We start from the raw sequence: 18,968 nt of genomic DNA, 5'->3' as shown, positions 1-18,968 counted from the left end.
GAGTCTCGGAATAAACGCAACTAAAATAAGCGCTCGTTTGGTATTGAAACATGATACACCTTCGAACATATACCGCCGGATGGCATAAAAATGTTTACCAACGCGGTCGCGTTTTATGATCTACTTTACGGTATACCAGCGTTGGCCCACATTACTAGTCCAAAACGTAAGATTTATTTATATCTTGTAGCCAGATAGAGTAAGTTCAATTGGTACGGGGTACGGGGAGGGGGGGATCGGTCCAGATAAGATTTGATCCACGACCGTTAATGAATATGAAGGAATCTCGAGACACAATACCACGGCAAGCAATACACGACAATGCCTTTTACTTCGTTGGGTACACTTCGATCTCTGAAGGTCTAGGTTTGGCATTTTTGGCTTTCCTTGACATTATCGACACGTGTCCCTCGGTGGTCAGTACTGCGTACGAGGCCGCCAGAAATATATCTTGGTTTGGCGGCCTCGTACGCAGGACTGACAATCGAGACATGAGCAATATCAGAGTGTATCTATGGTTTCATACGTAACAGAGGGTACCCGGAGGTATGTTGCGCCCATGTGATATATCATTTGGGAAGTAAGACTAATGGCCGACTAAAGAGCATGTCATACTAATGAATGTGTTGAAGAGAAGTAATTTGTTTATGACATTTTCTAATGCAACGTACGGTTTAATGTTTGGTACGAATAGAGCATCTGTATCATTTTTATTCGATACTAATTGAAAGAAGCTTACAACAGTAACACAAATTCTACTCACTGAATCTGACTCTGATCAAGCTAGTTGTTGACATTGCTGTGAACTGATTGGGCTTGGTATTTCTTTTGCTGTTCATTTTCATCCTTGCAGTCCGGAATCTATGGAATCCCTAGAAATGAGAACAAAATAGATTATCACTACACCTACTTTGAAAAGTTGGCTAAACTTCTAACGCGCCTAAAATTATCAGAATTTATCGTATAAGGTTTAATCAAATTAATTCAGGTGAAACACGGATAAAACATCATGGTATTTCGTATATGTTGTTTCTTGTTTTAAAGAATAGTTTTTACTTACCGTAACGGAATCCGGACGAGGCTATTCATCTATCGTCCCTTGCATCCATAGTTCAATAGAAGGCCTAGAAATGATACCAAATAGGCTTTCATTATTAATTCTATATTGTAAAGGTTTAATTAATATCGAACTCATCGTAAAACTATCAGAATTATCGTTAAAGGATTAATCAAATACATTCAGGTGAAACACGGATATAACATCATATTGATTGCATCACAATTTCTTATCAGTAATTTCCAATCAGATTCTACTTACCTAGATAATGCATTTAGTCTCTGATCAAGAGGATTTCGGGTAACGATGTGAGAACGGGGATCATATATTCAGCCAAGGGAGTCCTCGTTGGATCCCTAGAATAGAGAGTAAATGCTATCATTAATACGCCTGTCATAGAAAGTTCGATTAATATATAATTTCTCGCAATGTTATCAGAAGTATCGTTTACGATTTAATCAAATGCATTCAGGTGAAACACGGATAAAACATCATATTAATTACACGATCGTTTCATGTGTTAATATAGCTTCTACGTACCGGCTTGGACTCTGATCCAGATGATTTCAGCCATTCTCGTGGACTGGGTTTCGCCATTGTTTTTCCTGTCCCTCAATCATCCGTTGCTTCCATCATAGTTCAATGGAACGCAAGTTCTTGTTGGATTCCTAGAATCGAGAGCAAATAGATTATCAACATCCGTCCAGACAAGTTTACCGTATATTTAACCGCTCCTCGTAAAGCTATCAGAATTATCGTAAATGGTTTAATCAAATTCATTCAGGTGAAACACGGATATAACATCATATAGATCGATCACACGATCCGATCTTGTTTGTTCTCAACATCCCTTAACCATTCTAACCTAAAATGGAGATAACATGAAGTACTTACCAACAGAAACCAACGTTTTTACGCATGGTGTGGTTTGTAAACGATGTTAGTTCATAGGTAACAGTAAATCGAAAGAATTTGCCGCGAAATCGGCTTATAAAATGTTACTTAATGCGTGGCTTTACCGATTGCTGGAACAAACGCTAGCTTAACTTTGACGAACAATATGCACGTGCATGAGCTGTCAATAACACGAAGTTCCGACAAAGGTGAATAAAGAACAGATGTCGTGGTAGATAAATAGATTGTGACAGTTAGGTCACCCATTTTAATAAAATTCGTTCAAGCTTGAGGAAAACAATACACAAAGTTATCGACTAAATGTGCTGTTTATTCATCACGACCTACTTAACATCTCTTCTACAAGTTCTGTATACTTAATAAACTCTGCAAAAACTGTTAAAAGGATGTTTTTTCTCGGAATGGCATAGCCCGATCAGCATAATTCGATGGCAGCCATCCTGACATGTTTATGTCTGCACCTTGTGTATATTATCTTGATAATTAATCGCTAGAAATGAATTTTCTTCGCATGTCGTGATTGATACATTTTTATGCATTATTGCACCTATATTTATATTTTATCGTACTTTACACGTAATTTGCTGAAAGTGAAATCCAACCAGCAGAACAGCACGAATTTAGACAATTTATTGAAGGATTTGTGCAATGCTACAATAGGTTGGATGTGGTGTCTGTGCTCCTGCAGAGTTGATAGCCTGAAAACGTATATAAAGACGCCGTGAGTCGTGTGCCTGCGTACATATCAAAACAATTTACGGAGGCGAATGTAGCAAATGCTTAGTCTCTGTAATAACTAAACAAACAACAGGAGCATACGCGAAACAAATTTCTTACTTATCGTAGTGTAAATGTTGATGCAATCTTCAAAGTAGGTCATCGTGGTTAAGTTGATGCTGTTGCCCTGACGGTGAACCATTACCAATATTTATTCTGTGCCAAAAAGAGTGCGTGCGAACAATTACTGAGGAGACTGTGCGTTGTTGACTGCTGCAATTGTAGAAAAACGTATCGAAAAGGTGTAAAATGAAAGCCATCACTGTGAACTGTGCTACGGGTGCTTCGGTTCCCTCAATCGTAGGTGGCCGTGTGCGGCAACGCCATCGTCGGGAATGTGAAAACGATCCGGAAATTCAAGTGTATCTTGCGAAGCTCAAGGATTTGGTACCGTTCATGGACAAAACGAACCGTAAGGTGTCTAAGCTGGAGGTGATACAAAACGTTATCGACTACATCTGCGAGCTTCAGAATACGCTAGCAGATGCGGACGTTTCGACGGCCCCTGATTCCCGGGATACTCCAGCAAATAAGAGCAATACCTGTGAATAGGTATCAAGATTCCGTCAACAAGAATGGGGGAAAAAGGTACAATCAAAAACATAGTTTAACATCAGACCTAGGGAACCAACAAAGTATTGTTAAGAAAGGCCATATTTATTCGTTTTCTTGAAGCAATTGGAGCCTTACGGATTACAGAGATAATATTGGGAACCTTAAAAACATTCCATTTACAAGCTTTTTATTTCTATTTACTCCACAGATCAAATGGTAACACGACGTCATCATGGTAATTGCCTGTAACATGGCGCAGCCGGAGGAACACTTTTCGATATGTGTGCAATAGGGAGACAAAACACGCAAGATGAATAATTAAACAAATCTCAGTAGATGGCCGGATATTGCCTGTACTGGAATGATGCATCTATCATTGCCGGAGGGTTGTCATTGCCAGCATAATAGCATTAGGTTTGTGTTTTATTAAGCCCGTTCTTAAAGCATATAAATATATGAACAAATTTGTAGGTAAGAACATACCAGGAATGTAGGCAAACGGATATTGGCAGAAGAAGCATTTATGTTGTAACTAACCTCATAACAATATGCTGTGATCAGTAGAAATATGCGTTGGTTTGTGTTACTTATGTTGCAGCATAGCACACGCTTATTTCAACGAATTTACGAATATGTTTCCCTATATCGATTCAGCTACAATTTCCTGGTATCTACAGTATTTGCAATTTTTAATACATCGTTTGTTTAATTGTTTGAATTTTATGAGAGATTGACCATACATATATGTGCTACGTTTGGCGGAAGAGAGAAAATGAAACAGAAATGGCCTAACGAGCATTGTAAAGCAGATTTTATGTGATGATTGAGTAAATTTCATTTTAGTACATAATGAACCTTTAGTTTTACTACACTACAAATGCATCAAGCAGGATCAACAGAACATGTTGTGTAACATTCATCACTTTAGAAACTCTTACTATTTTATTGTATCATCTCTATTAGTAGACTCTAATAAATAACTTACAAAACGTACACGTTTATGGGGAGTATTACTTGAGATTATGTAACTGAAAGAAGTACAGTTATCTTTCTACCTTTCATTAGGTTGTAACAATCACTTTCAGTTGATCCTTTTAAAATGCGCCTTAATGAGCTCTGCATTAAGTCCACCAAACAGGAACACCTTAAATGAACGCGCATGATATGGTGTATGTTCAGGTGCGAACCGTGTCTCTTACGCACCTGCCACAGTCGTCAAAGCGAACTTGCCCAATGCCCTGATAAGAAAGTGAGTAAACACCTGGCTAACAAACATGGGCTGGATTTGTACGAATGAGCAGCAAATGACATATCATGGGCAGAGATATGATGATACGGGTACACCTGCACTGCACTCGGTCCTATAGAAATATCGTTTTTTTATATAGGTTACATGACGCATGCATTCTTAAAAACCAACGCACACCACACACTTTGAGTGTAAGAGTACTCATCGCGTTCATTATCTATGTTTTATATTATTCTTTCTTTTCTACTTCACTTGCACTAACGGGCAGTCCCGCAAACCCACAGATAACACCCACTGCCACAGGCCGCTGACTCTATCACAGGAACAACAAAAGTCCAATCGATTGATCACCGACATCGCCACGAGGTGGTATTTTGTGTCACGGAAAATCGGAACGCTCCCCGACCAGGTGTGTGTCTCAGTATCGTGGCATTGGGCTAACGATGACACAGTACACGTGCACCTGCATTACTTTATGGCCAGTAATCGGTGATGTCGGGCTTGTCTATCAGTGACGCCCCGGTATCAGTTAGGTGCATGTGAACCTGTTTGGTGGACGCTTATCTAGGCCGATGGTGGTCAATTAATACCGGTAAGCCCTCAACTCGAATCATGATTGTAGAATTGTCCAGGGATTCTTCGACACCACGTACTTAAAGCAAAAAGCCTGATAACAACGATCCGGTGTGTGTATGGTGTATGAGTAGTACGCTTCACCAGCCAAACACCTGGATGCACTTAGCAATCGGAAACTTGCCTCTAATTGGAAGTCACAAGCACGCAATGGAGATGCTTATCTGCAAAGAGCGTCCGATATGGTCACAACTGTGTTCTGAGTCAAATCTATTTAATTTTTGGAATGATCTTAATATATCAGTTCGAAGACTGTGAAGATAAGGTACTTGAAAAAACTAAGGCTATTAACTGATATATAGATATTAATTAGTTATTAACTTGTTTTTTATTGACTTTTCATATTGACCCGGTCACCATCAGTTAGCTTCAGCTTTGTAGGGTGCGACCACTTTCCCCGGACGCAAGTTATCTTGCTGCACAGCAGTTAAATACCGCGTTCCGTATGGGCGTATGGTGAAGTAGTAGAAAATCTCCACAAAGGACAGTAAGCTGGCGCCGACAAACAGCCCTGTAGTGCCTCCGACAGATACTAGAGATTCGTGAGAGACAGAGCAGTAAGATACGCACCACTACCCATGAGGAACATTTTGTACACTTACCCACCAAATCGAGCCGTCCGCGGACAACGTTGCGCTTATAGCGCTCCGTCGGTAATGCCGACAGCTGGATCTCTATAGTGGAGTATCGTCGATCGGAATCGAATATACTTTCGCGAGAATCATGCACAATACCAATGTCCACCTCGGTACAGGATGGCAAACAATCGCAGACAACACCTCGGCGTCCTACCGACCATGTGGGTATGACAATCGTAAGATCTTCGTAATTATCATTCAGACAAATCAGCCCGGACATGTTACATTTAACGTAAGGATCTGAGAGATATTCGAAGTTACCAATATTGCACTGTCGTACAATAGATTAGAGCTAAGCGGTAATGGTACCGCCTCTTACCCGTGTTCGGCATCAGATGGCTGGTGCAGTTGCAAATCTTCAGCTGCTTATCCTTCCGACACTGGACCGAGCATGCACTGTAGCTGTAGTACCGATGCACGTTCAGATTGTTCTCGTCGGGAAAGCGGCACTTGCGCTGCGATACGCTGACCTGCTTCGCTTCCGGATCGTTCTCAATATCCTTTATCGATATGTGGCGCTTGTAGGCGATGTAGTGATCGACCAGCAGTACGTCCGACTTGGGTGTGATCAAGTTCGGTACCTCCTCCTCACCGATCGTGTACACGTACGCCTCGGTAAGCACCGTAATGGTGAGCTTACCCGGTCCCGTATGTTTGTTCGAGATCATGTTCAACTTGATCGGATGTTTCGCACTGGTTTGCAGGGAGTTGACCGCATAACACAGCCCCAGTTCGGTTTCCATCGGTTGAAAGTATCGGCAGCAATCGAACGGTTTATCATTCCAGTAGCAATCCTCCAGCGTTTCCATGCACGTACTGCGCACCAGATCTGCGTACGCGGTAAAGTTGTCGAAAAAGCAATTCTCCGCCATATCGTCACCGGCACACTCGTTTACGGTGTGGTACGATTCGCCCCGAAAGTACCCAATCTCGTTCAAAACTTCTTCCATTGCGAAATCGTGATCGTCACCCCAAAGGCTGACCAAAAGTAACGCCATCGTTAGCAAGGGTTATAGTAGACCAATCGTTGTCCGCAATACTTACTTATCGGCAATTGCCTGAATGCGTTCCATGTTGCGCATTTCGCATACGACTATCGAGGGAAAGCGCGTGTTCCAATCGAGATAGCTCGTTTCCACTACGAACGAGATGGCACTGGTTTGGAATGCTTCCAGGGAGGCATCGATGAGAAAGGCGGAACCGACCCAGGAAATTATCACACACACTATCCAGAATATGCTTTTGTGGGGGAGGAATTAAGATACATCGATACACATAATGCGTTGAGATTAGTGTACTCCAACTCGATGGAAGTAATAATACCGTTCCGTTGCGTGGTATGAATCATCCGCTATAAATTTCACACCATGAAAGGTGGAGTTAATCAGGTATTCTTTTACAATGTCCATAAACCTCATCCCGGTGCCTGAAGGACTGGTTCGATCACGATCAAGTTAGAAACTGAACCATTTCTTTCTACGGGCACCATGTGTTGCTCCACTGTCCCAGAAACTAAATCAGATTAGGTAAATTAGGCTCTCGATAAAGATCTCTCCGGACGTTGCCCAAACTATTGATTGCGTATCGTGTGCATAACAGTCGGTGTAATTATATCCTAATTTATTCATGCTGCTTATTATGTTCCATTGTTAGTTGGCTAACCTGCATTAAAGGATAAACTTCTCAACCAGCTCAGTTAGCAATTCCGACATCTGGCTCCTGTATGCAGCTGCTTCCTCGAATGCACCCAGACAGAAGCGCTGCTTGCCATTGTCGCGCAAAAAACTATCAAAGTCCTCCGAAGAACTGAGCATTGCTTTAGCAGCTTGCTTGGGCAAGAGTGTAACATGGCTAAACAGTAGAGATTCAATCATCCCGGCCAATGCAAAATGTTCACACGCTGCATTATATTCCGAGCGCGGTAAGATCATTTCCACACTTAAACCACTACCACTGTACAGCAGATCACCGAAGGTCTGATAATAAGTGTTGAGCATCGTTTGCAAATGGCGTTGCCGAAAGTCGCGCGAACTACCAAGCATTATGAGCGTCCAAATATCCAACGCAGGTGGAGCGTACCGGGCCAGCTGGAAGTCAACAAGTTTCGCCTCAACAGGGATTAGCTTCATCGACCGGTTGTTTGCTAAAATACAGGAAATACTAAAAATTAATGTCTTTGGTCGCAGTTTGGTTGCAAAACAGTAAACAAATCGGATGGAACGGATCGTCGCTGGGAGTGTCGTTTGATCGGCGAAGAACCAGCAGTAGTGGCCACGGCCTCAAACCCGAAGGATGTACTGATCAACTAAGTCCGATAGCATGTCCGTCATGAAATTTCGATAATCTTCACACTGTGTCCAGGCCTCGAGACACACATCCATCTTGGCGGACCGTGACTGGCTGCCCACCGTGCCCGGTAGCCGGTGTTCCTCCCGGCACCGCGCAACTAGCTCCATCGGTAGCATCGTAACATGCCGATACAGGACACTGTCGATCAGTCCAGCGAGTTGATACTGATCGCACGAAGACCGATAGGATGGAAAGCCGGCCGGGAAGAGTTCCCGCACGTCCCGATGAAACCAGTCCAGCTCAACCTGCAGCGACTCGTAATAACCGTCCAGCAGCTCGTCGAGATAGCGCGCCCGAAACGCCCGTGTGGTCGTCGAGGTGAGGAAGGATAAAATATCGTACGCAGGTGGGGCGTAACGGGCAATTTGGAAGTCGATCAGTATGCAACTCGATGGACGGGCAGCACCCGGTGCGGACCAATTGCCCAAATTGAGCACCTCGCAGGGGTTTGGCTTTTTGATAGACGAACGCTTCCGACCGCGACCGCGCTCACCATTCGACCCCATTAGCTGGCTGTTTGCAGCGTCTACGTTAGTGTCTTTTTCCGCTTCCTGCTGATCCTCGCGGTCCGACGTCACCTTACGTGCCTCGGCCGGGTGCCCTTATCAGGTGCAGATGACGTAAAAAGCAAACAAAATTTGTATACGTTAAGAACGAACGTGGCTTGGCGATAACACCACCACCTACTCAAGGCTACAAATCTGGTTGGGGATTTCTGTACCTTCTTCATTGATGTCACCATCCACGCTCGTCGGTATCATCTCGTATCGAAACATTACGTTGTTACACCACAGATCGCCATGATTTAACACGTTGCGAAACACCGTCGAGGGTTTGGCGAAGTCGTAAATCTTGCGTACCACCGCTGGGACTTTTTCCAATATTTCCTCCAGCTTATCAGAACTGGCGTATTTATCAATTTTCTTGATCATCTCGCACAGCACCTGGATGGCATTTTCGAGATTAATCTTCCGCACATAATCATCATCATCCACGTACGCATTCTCGTTCAGATATCCGGCAAAAAGCTTCGGAATTGGGGTTTTCGACCGTTCCTCCAGAATGAGCGATGATGCGTGCAGTTTGGCGATGGCCTGCAATGCCACCTTGAGGTGTTCAAAGTCTAGCAGGTTTTTCGTATTTTCCACTATGCTATACCCTTCCGATTTCAAATTCTCGAACACTATCATTCGTTCGCCCTTGGTGAAGTAGGCCGTGGGTACGAACGGGCGCGTACCGATCATAACGTCCTGCAGCCGCGGAATCACATGCTTGTACAGCAAAATTTCCTTTCGAAAGCAACCCATCTCCTTGATGTAGTCAGCCAACTTTGGCACGTGTTCGGGGATCACTTTCACGAAAAAGCTGATATACTCCTCTTCGGCATACTTTTCCTCCTCCTCCGGTGAGTAATGTACCATCTTTTCGCGCAGATTCACATCGAGCAGATAATGGTCTCCCAAATACCCGACCGGTTCCTCGCACAGCCGCCGCACTTGGTACGAGACGAGCCTAAACTTTCCATTGACACGGTTCCGCTTATCCTGGATGTAACACTTCACCAACTCCTCTATATCGCTTTCAACTAACCCGATCGTTGCGGGGTCCATTTGGACACCGGGGTTTGGGGAACTGTTTCTTGTACCACAAAATACGCTACAATGGCGGTATACGTAACGGTACAGCTGTACTTTTATAGATGCACATGTAGTTTCGAATGCAATAAAGATAATGATAAGAAATGCAAATACGGTAGGCCCATCTTGCCAGCGTGATCTGGAGACATAACAGCGATGGCTTTTTACCGGTTATAACGACCTAGCCAAATGGTTTGCATTGAATTGAAATGATTGCTACCAGCAGTTAATCACGTAATTACATGAATCTTTTCATAGCTGGAACTGGAACTGTGTTTTATAAACGCATTTTTCGTTTTCCTTAACTCTACAACCTTCGTCGATCTTGGTAACTGGCATGGCTTACTGTGACTCTTTTCTAGTAGATGCTCTCGTTCCATCGTTTCTCGTTATTTGGCCTTGCCTGAACAGCCCAAAAGACTTAACGTGCTGGGTCGTAAGTGCTGGGTTTAAATAAGTTTTAACCGGTGATGTCTACACCGGTGATGAAGATGGTCCCCGAAGAAGCTCCTCTAGCGATAAGTTGAGATATGTGAGTACAACTTCATCTCCTTGATGGTAAGAAGGGACCTTGATAGTTGTCCGACCACCATCCACCATCTCCTGACACGTGACGTTGTTTATTGTCATTGGCCTTGATTCCAAACAAGGGCAATTCTGTCGTATACGGCTTTGAACATCTAAGTAGGACTAGAGTGGTGGAGCAACACACCATCTTCAAGATCTCTTCCCGGGGGTATTCAACACCGTAGTATCCCTGTAATTGAAGCACTCTATAATAAATTACAAACTCTGGCTTTTCACCCATTACTCAAACTATATTAACTTCTTACATCGTGACTATTTACCTTTCTTTCCATTCTTTGAATTCTTCGTCAGCTGAAGCAGGCTTTTCCAGTCCTTCGGTCCGATCATTTCGGATACTATAAAACATTCCCGAAAAAGGTAACGAAATGTTGGATGAAATTTTCATTCAAAGGTATAATTTATTATTATTTTTTTCGTTAGAACGGATCTGGCCGTATCGACTTATTTTACCACCTAGCCGGTTAGTAAAAATTTTGGTCCGGTCCGTTTGTGTGAAGACTGGTACCGCTACCATCATGCCACCGGCCCGCGCGTTCTACGGATAATCGATTTGCTAAGCCACGGATAGAGAGCGACGAGAGGAGGTTCTCCTTTTCGAATCATTCGACGGGTTCTTCATTCGTTTAAGAAGACAATTGGCTCGTTGCAGATGAGATTCACACCACCCGCATCTATATTTTCCAGCATGATTGGGTTCGAATTGATCTGATAGCAAATTTCGTTCAAAATTTCTTCGTTTACTGCTTTATCGCCAAAATCGGGCTGTAGCACAGTGCTCGTCTCGCCCCCAGCACTAAAGCCACTTTTGTTCGCGCATATTTGCTCCCGCTTTGGGTGGTGTTTGTTTACGTGCGCTTGGAGTCGCGACGGGGATGTGTAAGCCGTATCGCAATAAGTGCACTGGAACGGTTTGCCAAAGTGTTGATAAGTGTGCACCTTCAGTTGCTGCTTCTGACGGAAGCTTCGTTCACAATGATTACATTTATGAGGCTTTTCATTGCTATGAATCAGCTCGTGATCGTTCAAATGGCTCATGGTGGTAAATTTTTTCGAACAAACCCCACACGTGTGCTTTCGTTTGCTCTCTGGCAATTCGTGCTCCTCGAGGTGCTTTCGCAGGAAGCTACCTTTGGCGAATGATTTACTGCAAAGCTTGCATCGATATTTTTTCCCAACATGCAGCACCATATGAGTTTTGAGCGAGTTTTCCTTCCCAAACGATCGGTTACATATGTGACAAACGTGTTGTCGCACGCCAGCATGTAGCACCAGCTTATGATCGTTTAGCGAAGATTTTCTAGTGAAACTTTTTAAACAAAGATCGCATGGAAATCGAGAATTCTTCTTTGGTGGCTGTTCTGGTTTTTCGTTGCTTGTTTCGTGTAATCTTCTTTTCTTAACAGCAATTGAAAGTTTTTTGTTTGAAACTAGTGTCTGCTTTCCATTTCGTTGCGTTGGTGCCTTTCTATGCATTCTCAACTCATGATTATAACATGATGCTTTTGCTGCAAATTGCATTTCGCAGTACTGACACTTATAATTTTTGGTGATGGAATGAATTTCCACGTGTCTGGTAAGCAGTTTCCTGTTCTTAAACTGTTTCTGGCAAGTTGTACAAGCGAACTTCCCTGTGTCCGTATTACCAGAGCTTTGCAATCGATGAATGTTGACATTTTCGCTAGTTTTGTCTATACATTCCTTAGTTTGTTCCGTCTCTTCATTACCCGCACTGCTTTGCTCTAAACTGTTGATAATTTTAGCAATATTCGCTTTGGTCTGCAGCTCTTCGTATGCCTTTATGGCTCGCATCCGGAATCGATAAAAGTCTTTCAGCATACCCACGCATCGGGAACAAATATCATCGTACAGTAGTTGAATATCCGATAGTAGCTTTTTCGATGGAAGCTGTATGAGTTGTGCGTAAAGTTCGCCCAGCTGTATCATGCTGTTGGATGGATTCGTATCGTTGCATTCGTCGGCCCGGAATTCACATCTTGCAGACATTTTATACGTGAGAGTTGCCTCGGCTAGGCAGCATAAGCAGGTCAACTCCATTTTATATCACGTAACTAAATTTTTGCATCAAATATCTTCTTCTTGCGATACAGAATGTATCTTTCTATGCAGGGGAGCATCAATTTTTTGCAATTTTGTTAAATTTTATACACTTTGTTTTGCAGCAGAAAACAGATGTTCATTTGTTTATTTACAATTTTTAGTAATGTCATATCCTTTGCATGAACCAAACACATTGTTTATAACACCGGCTTCAAAGCGCTCGACACCTTTGCGCATTTGCACAAACGGTGTTATTGATTTTGTTTGAAAATTATCGTTTAATTTATAGATAACAGTTTTTCTACTGAAAAATATATTCTCTATTTACCATTTATGTAGCCTCATTAAGCCGTGTATATTTTTTATATAAATTCGACAATATCTACGAATATCGTTACATCATGTTATATATTATTTTACACTGTCTTTTACATTATTCTTTTTGATAACTTTGCGTAAATCCTTTGAACCAGGGAATTTCATCAAAACAATGCACCCTATTGATTGCTGTGCGTTCTTTTACACATTTTTAACGTTTTACGAACAACGCGGTTTATTGTTCTAGCACGTACTTATCAACAATTTGTGTGATCATATCACTAATGCGTGTACGATACTGTTCATACTTTTCGAAACCTCGTATACTGGCCCTCACGAATACGCTGGAATTGTTTTTGCAATCAAAATCATCTTCCGTACTATCATCCCGCTCGTAACAATCTGGCTCTGGTGGCCAGTGAAAGTACATACAGCTTTCGATCAATCCGGCCAGATGGTAGTGTGCGCAGGACTCGAGAAACTTGGATTTTGGTAAAACTTTCTCCACCTCCAGCTGGTTTGTCGTCAAATGTGAAGCCAAACTGGTGTAGTACAAATCCTTCCAATGGTCTAGCAGCGGATCTCGAAAACCGCTTAGCGTTGATATCATAATGAGAGCCATCACGTCGTATGCTGGTGGTGCGATGCGCGAAAACTGAAAGTCCACCAACTTCGCATCGATGGGTTGAACTGTGAAAAATTAACAAACATACGTATAAGTAAAAGTTAATTTGCTTACGATTGCCCGGGCTTCTCTTACCTGTTTTTGTTCCATTTACTTTTGTTTCGTACTTGAACAAGATGTTGTTACACCACAAATCTCCATGGTTTAACACGTTGCGGAACACGGTCGATGGTTTGGCCAGGTCATAAATTCGTCGTACTACTAGCGGGATACGTTTCAGTATGAATTCCAGCTGGTCTGAATTTCGATACTTATCAATCCTTTTCGCTACTTCACACATCACCTGTATGCAATTCTCTATGTTTGTAGTTCGCACGTACGCATCCTGATTAACGTACACATTTTCCTCTAGCATACATGCTCCACTGCCACCAGAAAGCTTGGCCGTTACTTCAGCTAACGTGGTTTTAGTTCGTTCTTCGTATATTAACGACATTGCGTGTAATTTTGCGATCGTCCGTAAGGCCATCTCAATGTGCGCCTGATTAAGTAAGCTTGTCCCCCGATCCATCATCATGCTATAGCCTTGCTGCTTCAAGTTTTCGAAAACAATCAGATTCGTTTGTTTCGTAAGGTAGGTGTTGGCCACAACGTTCCCAATGCCATGACAGTGCCGTGCTAGCTCTGGCAACAGCTTGCTATATACGAAAATTTCCTTCTCGAAACAGTTCATCTCGGCTATGTACTCGGCCAGCTTTGGGTTTTTCTCCGGTAGCATCTTCACGAAGAAGGATTTGTTTTGACTGCCAGCTCCAATGTTTCCATCAGTTCTTATAGAGGATGTTTCACATTCTTCTGCATGCTCTCCCTTAATTTGTGGCAATTTTTCTTCAACATCCACCGCTAGGATGAAGTGGTCTGCCAGATATCCGATGGGTTCATCGCTTATTCGTTTCAAGCCGTACGATACGACTTTCGACGAAGCTTGTATGCTCCTGGCCATAACCAACTGTACGTCCTCAGCGGTGATGATATCCGTCGTAAACGCATCCATATTGAGGTCGACTTTGAATTCTCCTATCGAAAACACTATTGTTTAACAAACATTCTTCAATGAGCAATGAGAAAGTGTGCCGTTGGGCCACAACTGTAGAGTCACCAGCTTTCACACAATGTTCTGTGACGTAATCACATCAACAAAATTGCTGAGTCACCACTTATTCTACTATTTCTTCATCCAAAGCACTACACATACAGTTCTGTTCGTGCAATTACAGACGAACAGGACGGGCGTGAAACTTTAAAGAATGGTATTCAAAGGTAAATTACATTCCTGCACCATATAAGCAAAATGCATCTGTTGCCTATTTTGTGTTGTTGTATCATCTATCTGGAAGACTAGATCAGTAAACTTTGTTTCATGTGCTTCACGATATTTCGTCGTACTTATTCAATTCACTGCGCTTTTAACGAACCACGCATTCGCCTATCTTTTTATTAACTTGTTTCCTTGTTTTGTTCAACACGATACAACCCGATACGGTTTGATAAATACGAAATGGTTGTGATCTATTATGATCATTTATAAGCAAAACTTCGTCTTTTATCAGCCTCCGTTTTGACAGCTCGTTTGATAACAGCTGACTTTGACGTTTGTCGGAAATGTCGGAACATAAGTTGCTATGTGACCCTGGCGAGATTTCAATTCAAACCGGCGACCACGTGACTTTGCTATGCAAATCATTATCCCGTTTTCTATGTAGGAGTTATTACACTTTTATTTCTATTAATGGAATTTGCTTTTTTAGCTTAAATACACTTCAATACACCGGTTGATATCGGAACCGTAAGCCATGCGTATTATCCTTCCAATTGACCTAACTATTCATAACATTCTCGTGAAGATCCTTTTGCTTAGATGATTGACTTCCCTATAAGCGCTCTTATTCAAACCCCATTACGGAAATAGATAATTCAAATACAGAAAAAAAACCTTATCACAAAAACAAACACTGCTCTGCTATTGTGCTTTATGATGGTAGTAAGGAACAGCCCGTTGGCATGATGCCGTGGTAATTGAGATAATTGAGTTAAGCAAATATTCATCATCACACCATGCTCAGTGGGACGAGTGATCAAAATGCTTGGCGAAATACCAGTCTTGATTGTGGAGTGTAGGATACAGACAGTCACAGCTAGAATCTTCGTCACAAAAACCTCAAACATGGAAGTAAAGCGATATCAGCTATCCATCGATGATTGTTGTATGATCGTCAAAGCTGACCGAGAAATAGGCGCTGAAGTATTGAAAGTGATCAAGTGGGAACTGGAGCAAGTACCGGGTCAACCGGGATATCTGGGAGAATATTACTATCTGACTATCTATTATAAAACAGTAAGATAACCTTGTTGGGCTAATACTACAAATGTAGGTTAACGGCGCTGGTTTGATCATTCCATTAGGTACATGAAAGCATCATGTGCGGCAGATATTTTATGAAATCGCTTCCGTACCACGATTCAGTGCTAACGAAAGCCGTCGAAGAGTGGGGTGTATTTCGCAAGGAAGCCGAATTATACTGTGAGCTTTTTAACAAATTTGAACGGAACGCAAGCAAAGTGAACAAATGGGCGCCGGACTGTCTGCTGGCGCGAAATCATTTGCTCGTAATGGAAGATCTAACGCGTGCGGGATATCGGACTACGGAATTCCCACACAATTCCCTCAATGAGCAACACATGCAGCTAGTGTTCGATCGGCTAGCGCAGATGCACGCCTGTTCGTTACATTTTGAAGCTAATCAGCTTGGCGCAAAGTCCATTGAATCGCTGTACGGTAATAGAATATTATTCGAAACCACCTTCACTCCTACAAGTGGGTGGTTCGTAGCTGGATTAAAGGTAACCCAAACTGCCGTGTACTTCATTCCACTATATGTTACATAATTGTCGTTTATTTACATTTTACCTAGGGAATACAAAAAGTGGCATTGGAGAGAAATCATTATGCTAACGATCCAGTTAAAAAGACCATTATTAAGGATCGGCTGTGGAGTAATCTAGAGCGTATCTATACTTTAGCAGAAAGTACGGATGAATTTCGTTCCGTAGTGGTGCACCGGGACCTGTGGGTTAACAACATGATGTTTAAATACAACCAAACCGGACACCTGTCCAGCGAACCAACCGATTGTGTGCTGGTCGATTTTCAGTTGGCGCGATATTTGCCCCCCTCCGTTGATTATTTGAGCGCATTATACCTGCTAACAGACAGTGCACATCGGAAGCAGTATGAGCAGAAATACGATGACTATTATTACAATTCGCTACAAAGAAAGCTAACTTTGCTCGGTCTGGAGGGCTCAACGATTCTGCCAAGAGAACAGTTCAGAAAAACCTTAAATCATTACCGCCTGCTTGCACTGGTTTGGACCGGTGTTCTTCACGGGTTTGTTAACTTTCCCAAGGGTGTACTAGCCCGACTTCACCAAGAAGATCCTGAAACGTACACCCGTATGTCGATGGAGGATCGAGATGATTTCATCATAAAATATTACGACAGTGATCGTTTTTATCGCGATCGGTTAAACGATCTCGTTACGGAACTGTTGGAGTACTTATTTGATTTCAAATAACTCGTACAAAAACTGTATATTATATCAAACATTTGAAGCAAAATAATAAAAACACGGTGCATTGTTAAAAAATTTAAATCCCATTGTTTCATTAAACTATTGTGTTAGTTCATTGTTGCTGTAATTAATTCGCAACATTTCGAATTACGGAATAAAATGTCATTAATAGCTTTTTTTTTTAACATAAATACATTATTTTTTGTAGAAATGTTATTTATATATATTTTTCTCTATGCAGAGACGCATTGCAATACACACAAATATCAGCAAAAAGGAATGGTTCTGGTGAGAGAGTACATTGAATATCTTATAGAGCCTCCATTAAATCGTTGACGATTCCCGTCATTCTACTGCGATAAGCGTCATCATTCTGTAACACTTCTAAGCACATCTTCATTTTTGCCGCACCACTAAAACTTTCGTAGCATTCGGGCGAAGAGAATATGGTATCGATGTAACTGCGCGGCAACAACGTGACATGGTTCATGAGGAAATTTTCAATCAATCCCGATGTTTTATACATCTCGCAGGACTCGAAGAACATTGCCTCGGGATATAAAGCGTTGCCCCCATCCGCCGAACCAACTGCATCTGGATGCCGTTTCAATTCCGTCGCCAAACATTGGTAATAGTGTCGGGTCAGCTTATCGTAGTGCTTGTGCCGAAATTCACCGGTGGTGGTGAGTGTTAGCAGCATGTTTACATCGTACGCTGGCGGCGCATAACGCGTAAACTGGAAGTCAATTAGTAAACACTCCACTGGCATCCGGTCATCAATCGTTTCATCGTAGCGAAACATCATATTACTGCACCACAGATCACCGTGACAGGCAACATTCTTAAATCTGGTCGAGGGTTTCACAAGCTCGTAGATCTGCATTACAAACGAGTGCACCCGGGGCATGATCGGATTTAGCCGGGTGTCATCCTTCTCCATCGTACGCACGAATGCAAGTAATACATCAATCGCACCGTGAAGCTCCTCTACTCGCGGATTATTTGCCCTTTTAATCCATGCATTTTCGTCCAATAGTCCGGGAAACTGTACCGATAAACTCGCACCTTTCTCTTGCTCCAAAAGTAATGACGCGGCATGAAACTTTGCCAACGCAGCAAGGGCACACTTTAAATGTGCTTCATCAAGCACCCCTGCTGCGGCACTGGGAATCGTTTGAAAGCCTTGTTTGGCTGCATTTTCCAATATCAACACCTGACCAGATAGAAAACAATGCGGAGCGAAGCGTGAAAAGCGTCTAAGCTGGGGAAACAGTTCACGGTACACTCTCGATTCCTTGGTGGATGTGCCTATTGCCGAGAGGTAATTGGACAGGGCCGGAATAGCAGTTGGGGTCGCTTTCAAAAACAGCTCCACGCGTAAATCTGATCCATCAGCAGATAACTCCAGCACGTAATGGTCCCCAAGGTATCCGGCACGATTTTTCCCGAATGGGCGCATCCGAGCGGACAGATTTAAAGGACACGGGGCACTTTCTTTCTGTCTGCCATTCTTGTACACCCAATAATTATTCCAAATAGCGCGTAAATCTTCTGGTGTCAAGCAATTTTTTACCGATTCGAAAGGCAATGCGCTTGACCCGTCCATCTTACCGATGGGTTTGTTTTGAACTGGTTCCAATAGCCCATTCACCAGCACACGGCCGAACTGTGATAGTAGGTGCTTGCGTCACGCATTACGACTTCATAGTGTTTGTGTTTGAGTGCGTGCAATATGTGTGCGTACATACAGTGTGCGCCTTTTTGTACAGTTGTTTATTTTTATTGAGAGAACTGATAATGTACAATACTCAACAATACTTCAACAATACTCATCGTGTACGTAACTTAATGCAAACGCTAGCAAACCCACATGTACGTAAATAAGCAATTACTGAAATTAGTAACTATAAAAAACAAAAACATTTATCTTTTAAAAG

General features: G+C 42.5%; 7 protein-coding genes across 7 annotated transcripts; 2 read left to right on the top strand and 5 right to left on the bottom strand.

The window, feature by feature from the left end:
• The first annotated feature begins 2,998 nt into the window (after positions 1 to 2,998).
• LOC128712361 (protein extra-macrochaetae-like) lies at positions 2,999 to 3,301 on the top strand. Its single transcript, XM_053807256.1, has one exon. The coding sequence runs from the start codon at positions 2,999 to 3,001 to the stop codon at positions 3,299 to 3,301; it is 303 nt and encodes a 100-aa protein (XP_053663231.1).
• A 2,244-nt stretch (positions 3,302 to 5,545) lies between these two features.
• On the bottom strand, positions 5,546 to 7,242 carry LOC128712360 (sodium channel protein Nach). Its single transcript, XM_053807255.1, has 5 exons — positions 7,148 to 7,242; positions 6,869 to 7,063; positions 6,144 to 6,802; positions 5,789 to 6,064; positions 5,546 to 5,718 (listed from the first exon to the last, which is right to left on the bottom strand). The coding sequence occupies exons 1-5, from the start codon at positions 7,240 to 7,242 to the stop codon at positions 5,546 to 5,548; spliced, it is 1,398 nt and encodes a 465-aa protein (XP_053663230.1).
• Positions 7,243 to 8,103: 861 nt separating this feature from the next.
• Positions 8,104 to 9,783, bottom strand: LOC128711290 (uncharacterized). The gene is made up of 2 exons (XM_053806157.1): positions 8,895 to 9,783; positions 8,104 to 8,774 (listed from the first exon to the last, which is right to left on the bottom strand). Exons 1-2 carry the CDS (start codon positions 9,781 to 9,783, stop codon positions 8,104 to 8,106), a joined length of 1,560 nt encoding a protein of 519 aa, XP_053662132.1.
• A 1,230-nt stretch (positions 9,784 to 11,013) lies between these two features.
• On the bottom strand, positions 11,014 to 12,453 carry LOC128713628 (zinc finger protein 558-like). The gene has a single exon (XM_053808489.1). It carries the CDS (start codon positions 12,451 to 12,453, stop codon positions 11,014 to 11,016), a length of 1,440 nt encoding a protein of 479 aa, XP_053664464.1.
• Positions 12,454 to 13,009: 556 nt separating this feature from the next.
• On the bottom strand, positions 13,010 to 14,453 carry LOC128714564 (uncharacterized). Its single transcript, XM_053809439.1, has 2 exons — positions 13,535 to 14,453; positions 13,010 to 13,464 (listed from the first exon to the last, which is right to left on the bottom strand). Exons 1-2 carry the CDS (start codon positions 14,451 to 14,453, stop codon positions 13,010 to 13,012), a joined length of 1,374 nt encoding a protein of 457 aa, XP_053665414.1.
• Positions 14,454 to 15,623: 1,170 nt separating this feature from the next.
• Positions 15,624 to 17,034, top strand: LOC128715039 (uncharacterized). Its single transcript, XM_053809920.1, has 3 exons — positions 15,624 to 15,794; positions 15,863 to 16,300; positions 16,372 to 17,034. The coding sequence occupies exons 1-3, from the start codon at positions 15,624 to 15,626 to the stop codon at positions 17,032 to 17,034; spliced, it is 1,272 nt and encodes a 423-aa protein (XP_053665895.1).
• A 307-nt stretch (positions 17,035 to 17,341) lies between these two features.
• Positions 17,342 to 18,637, bottom strand: LOC128714684 (uncharacterized). The gene has a single exon (XM_053809559.1). It carries the CDS (start codon positions 18,635 to 18,637, stop codon positions 17,342 to 17,344), a length of 1,296 nt encoding a protein of 431 aa, XP_053665534.1.
• Positions 18,638 to 18,968: the final 331 nt, after the last annotated feature.

This window comes from Anopheles marshallii, chromosome 3 (assembly GCF_943734725.1).
Source record: "Anopheles marshallii chromosome 3, idAnoMarsDA_429_01, whole genome shotgun sequence".
NCBI lineage: Eukaryota > Metazoa > Arthropoda > Insecta > Diptera > Culicidae > Anopheles > Anopheles marshallii.
This window is presented reverse-complemented; position numbering and strand designations above follow the sequence as displayed.

Coding starts and splice junctions, on each gene's coding strand:
- LOC128715039 (XM_053809920.1), top strand. CDS start 15,624: ATGGAAGTAAAGCGATATCAGCTATCCATCGATGATTGTTGTATGATC. Junction 15,795..15,862: donor TGACTATCTATTATAAAACA/GTAAGATAACCT, acceptor TCATTCCATTAG/GTACATGAAAGCATCATGTG. Junction 16,301..16,371: donor GGTTCGTAGCTGGATTAAAG/GTAACCCAAACT, acceptor CATTTTACCTAG/GGAATACAAAAAGTGGCATT.
- LOC128712360 (XM_053807255.1), bottom strand. CDS start 7,242: ATGAGGTTTATGGACATTGTAAAAGAATACCTGATTAACTCCACCTTT. Junction 7,064..7,147: donor TCATACCACGCAACGGAACG/GTATTATTACTT, acceptor CCCCCACAAAAG/CATATTCTGGATAGTGTGTG. Junction 6,803..6,868: donor ATTCAGGCAATTGCCGATAA/GTAAGTATTGCG, acceptor ACTTTTGGTCAG/CCTTTGGGGTGACGATCACG.
- LOC128713628 (XM_053808489.1), bottom strand. CDS start 12,453: ATGGAGTTGACCTGCTTATGCTGCCTAGCCGAGGCAACTCTCACGTAT.
- LOC128714564 (XM_053809439.1), bottom strand. CDS start 14,453: ATGGATGCGTTTACGACGGATATCATCACCGCTGAGGACGTACAGTTG. Junction 13,465..13,534: donor AGTAAATGGAACAAAAACAG/GTAAGAGAAGCC, acceptor AATTTTTCACAG/TTCAACCCATCGATGCGAAG.
- LOC128714684 (XM_053809559.1), bottom strand. CDS start 18,637: ATGGACGGGTCAAGCGCATTGCCTTTCGAATCGGTAAAAAATTGCTTG.
- LOC128711290 (XM_053806157.1), bottom strand. CDS start 9,783: ATGGACCCCGCAACGATCGGGTTAGTTGAAAGCGATATAGAGGAGTTG. Junction 8,775..8,894: donor TGGTGACATCAATGAAGAAG/GTACAGAAATCC, acceptor GCACCTGATAAG/GGCACCCGGCCGAGGCACGT.
- LOC128712361 (XM_053807256.1), top strand. CDS start 2,999: ATGAAAGCCATCACTGTGAACTGTGCTACGGGTGCTTCGGTTCCCTCA.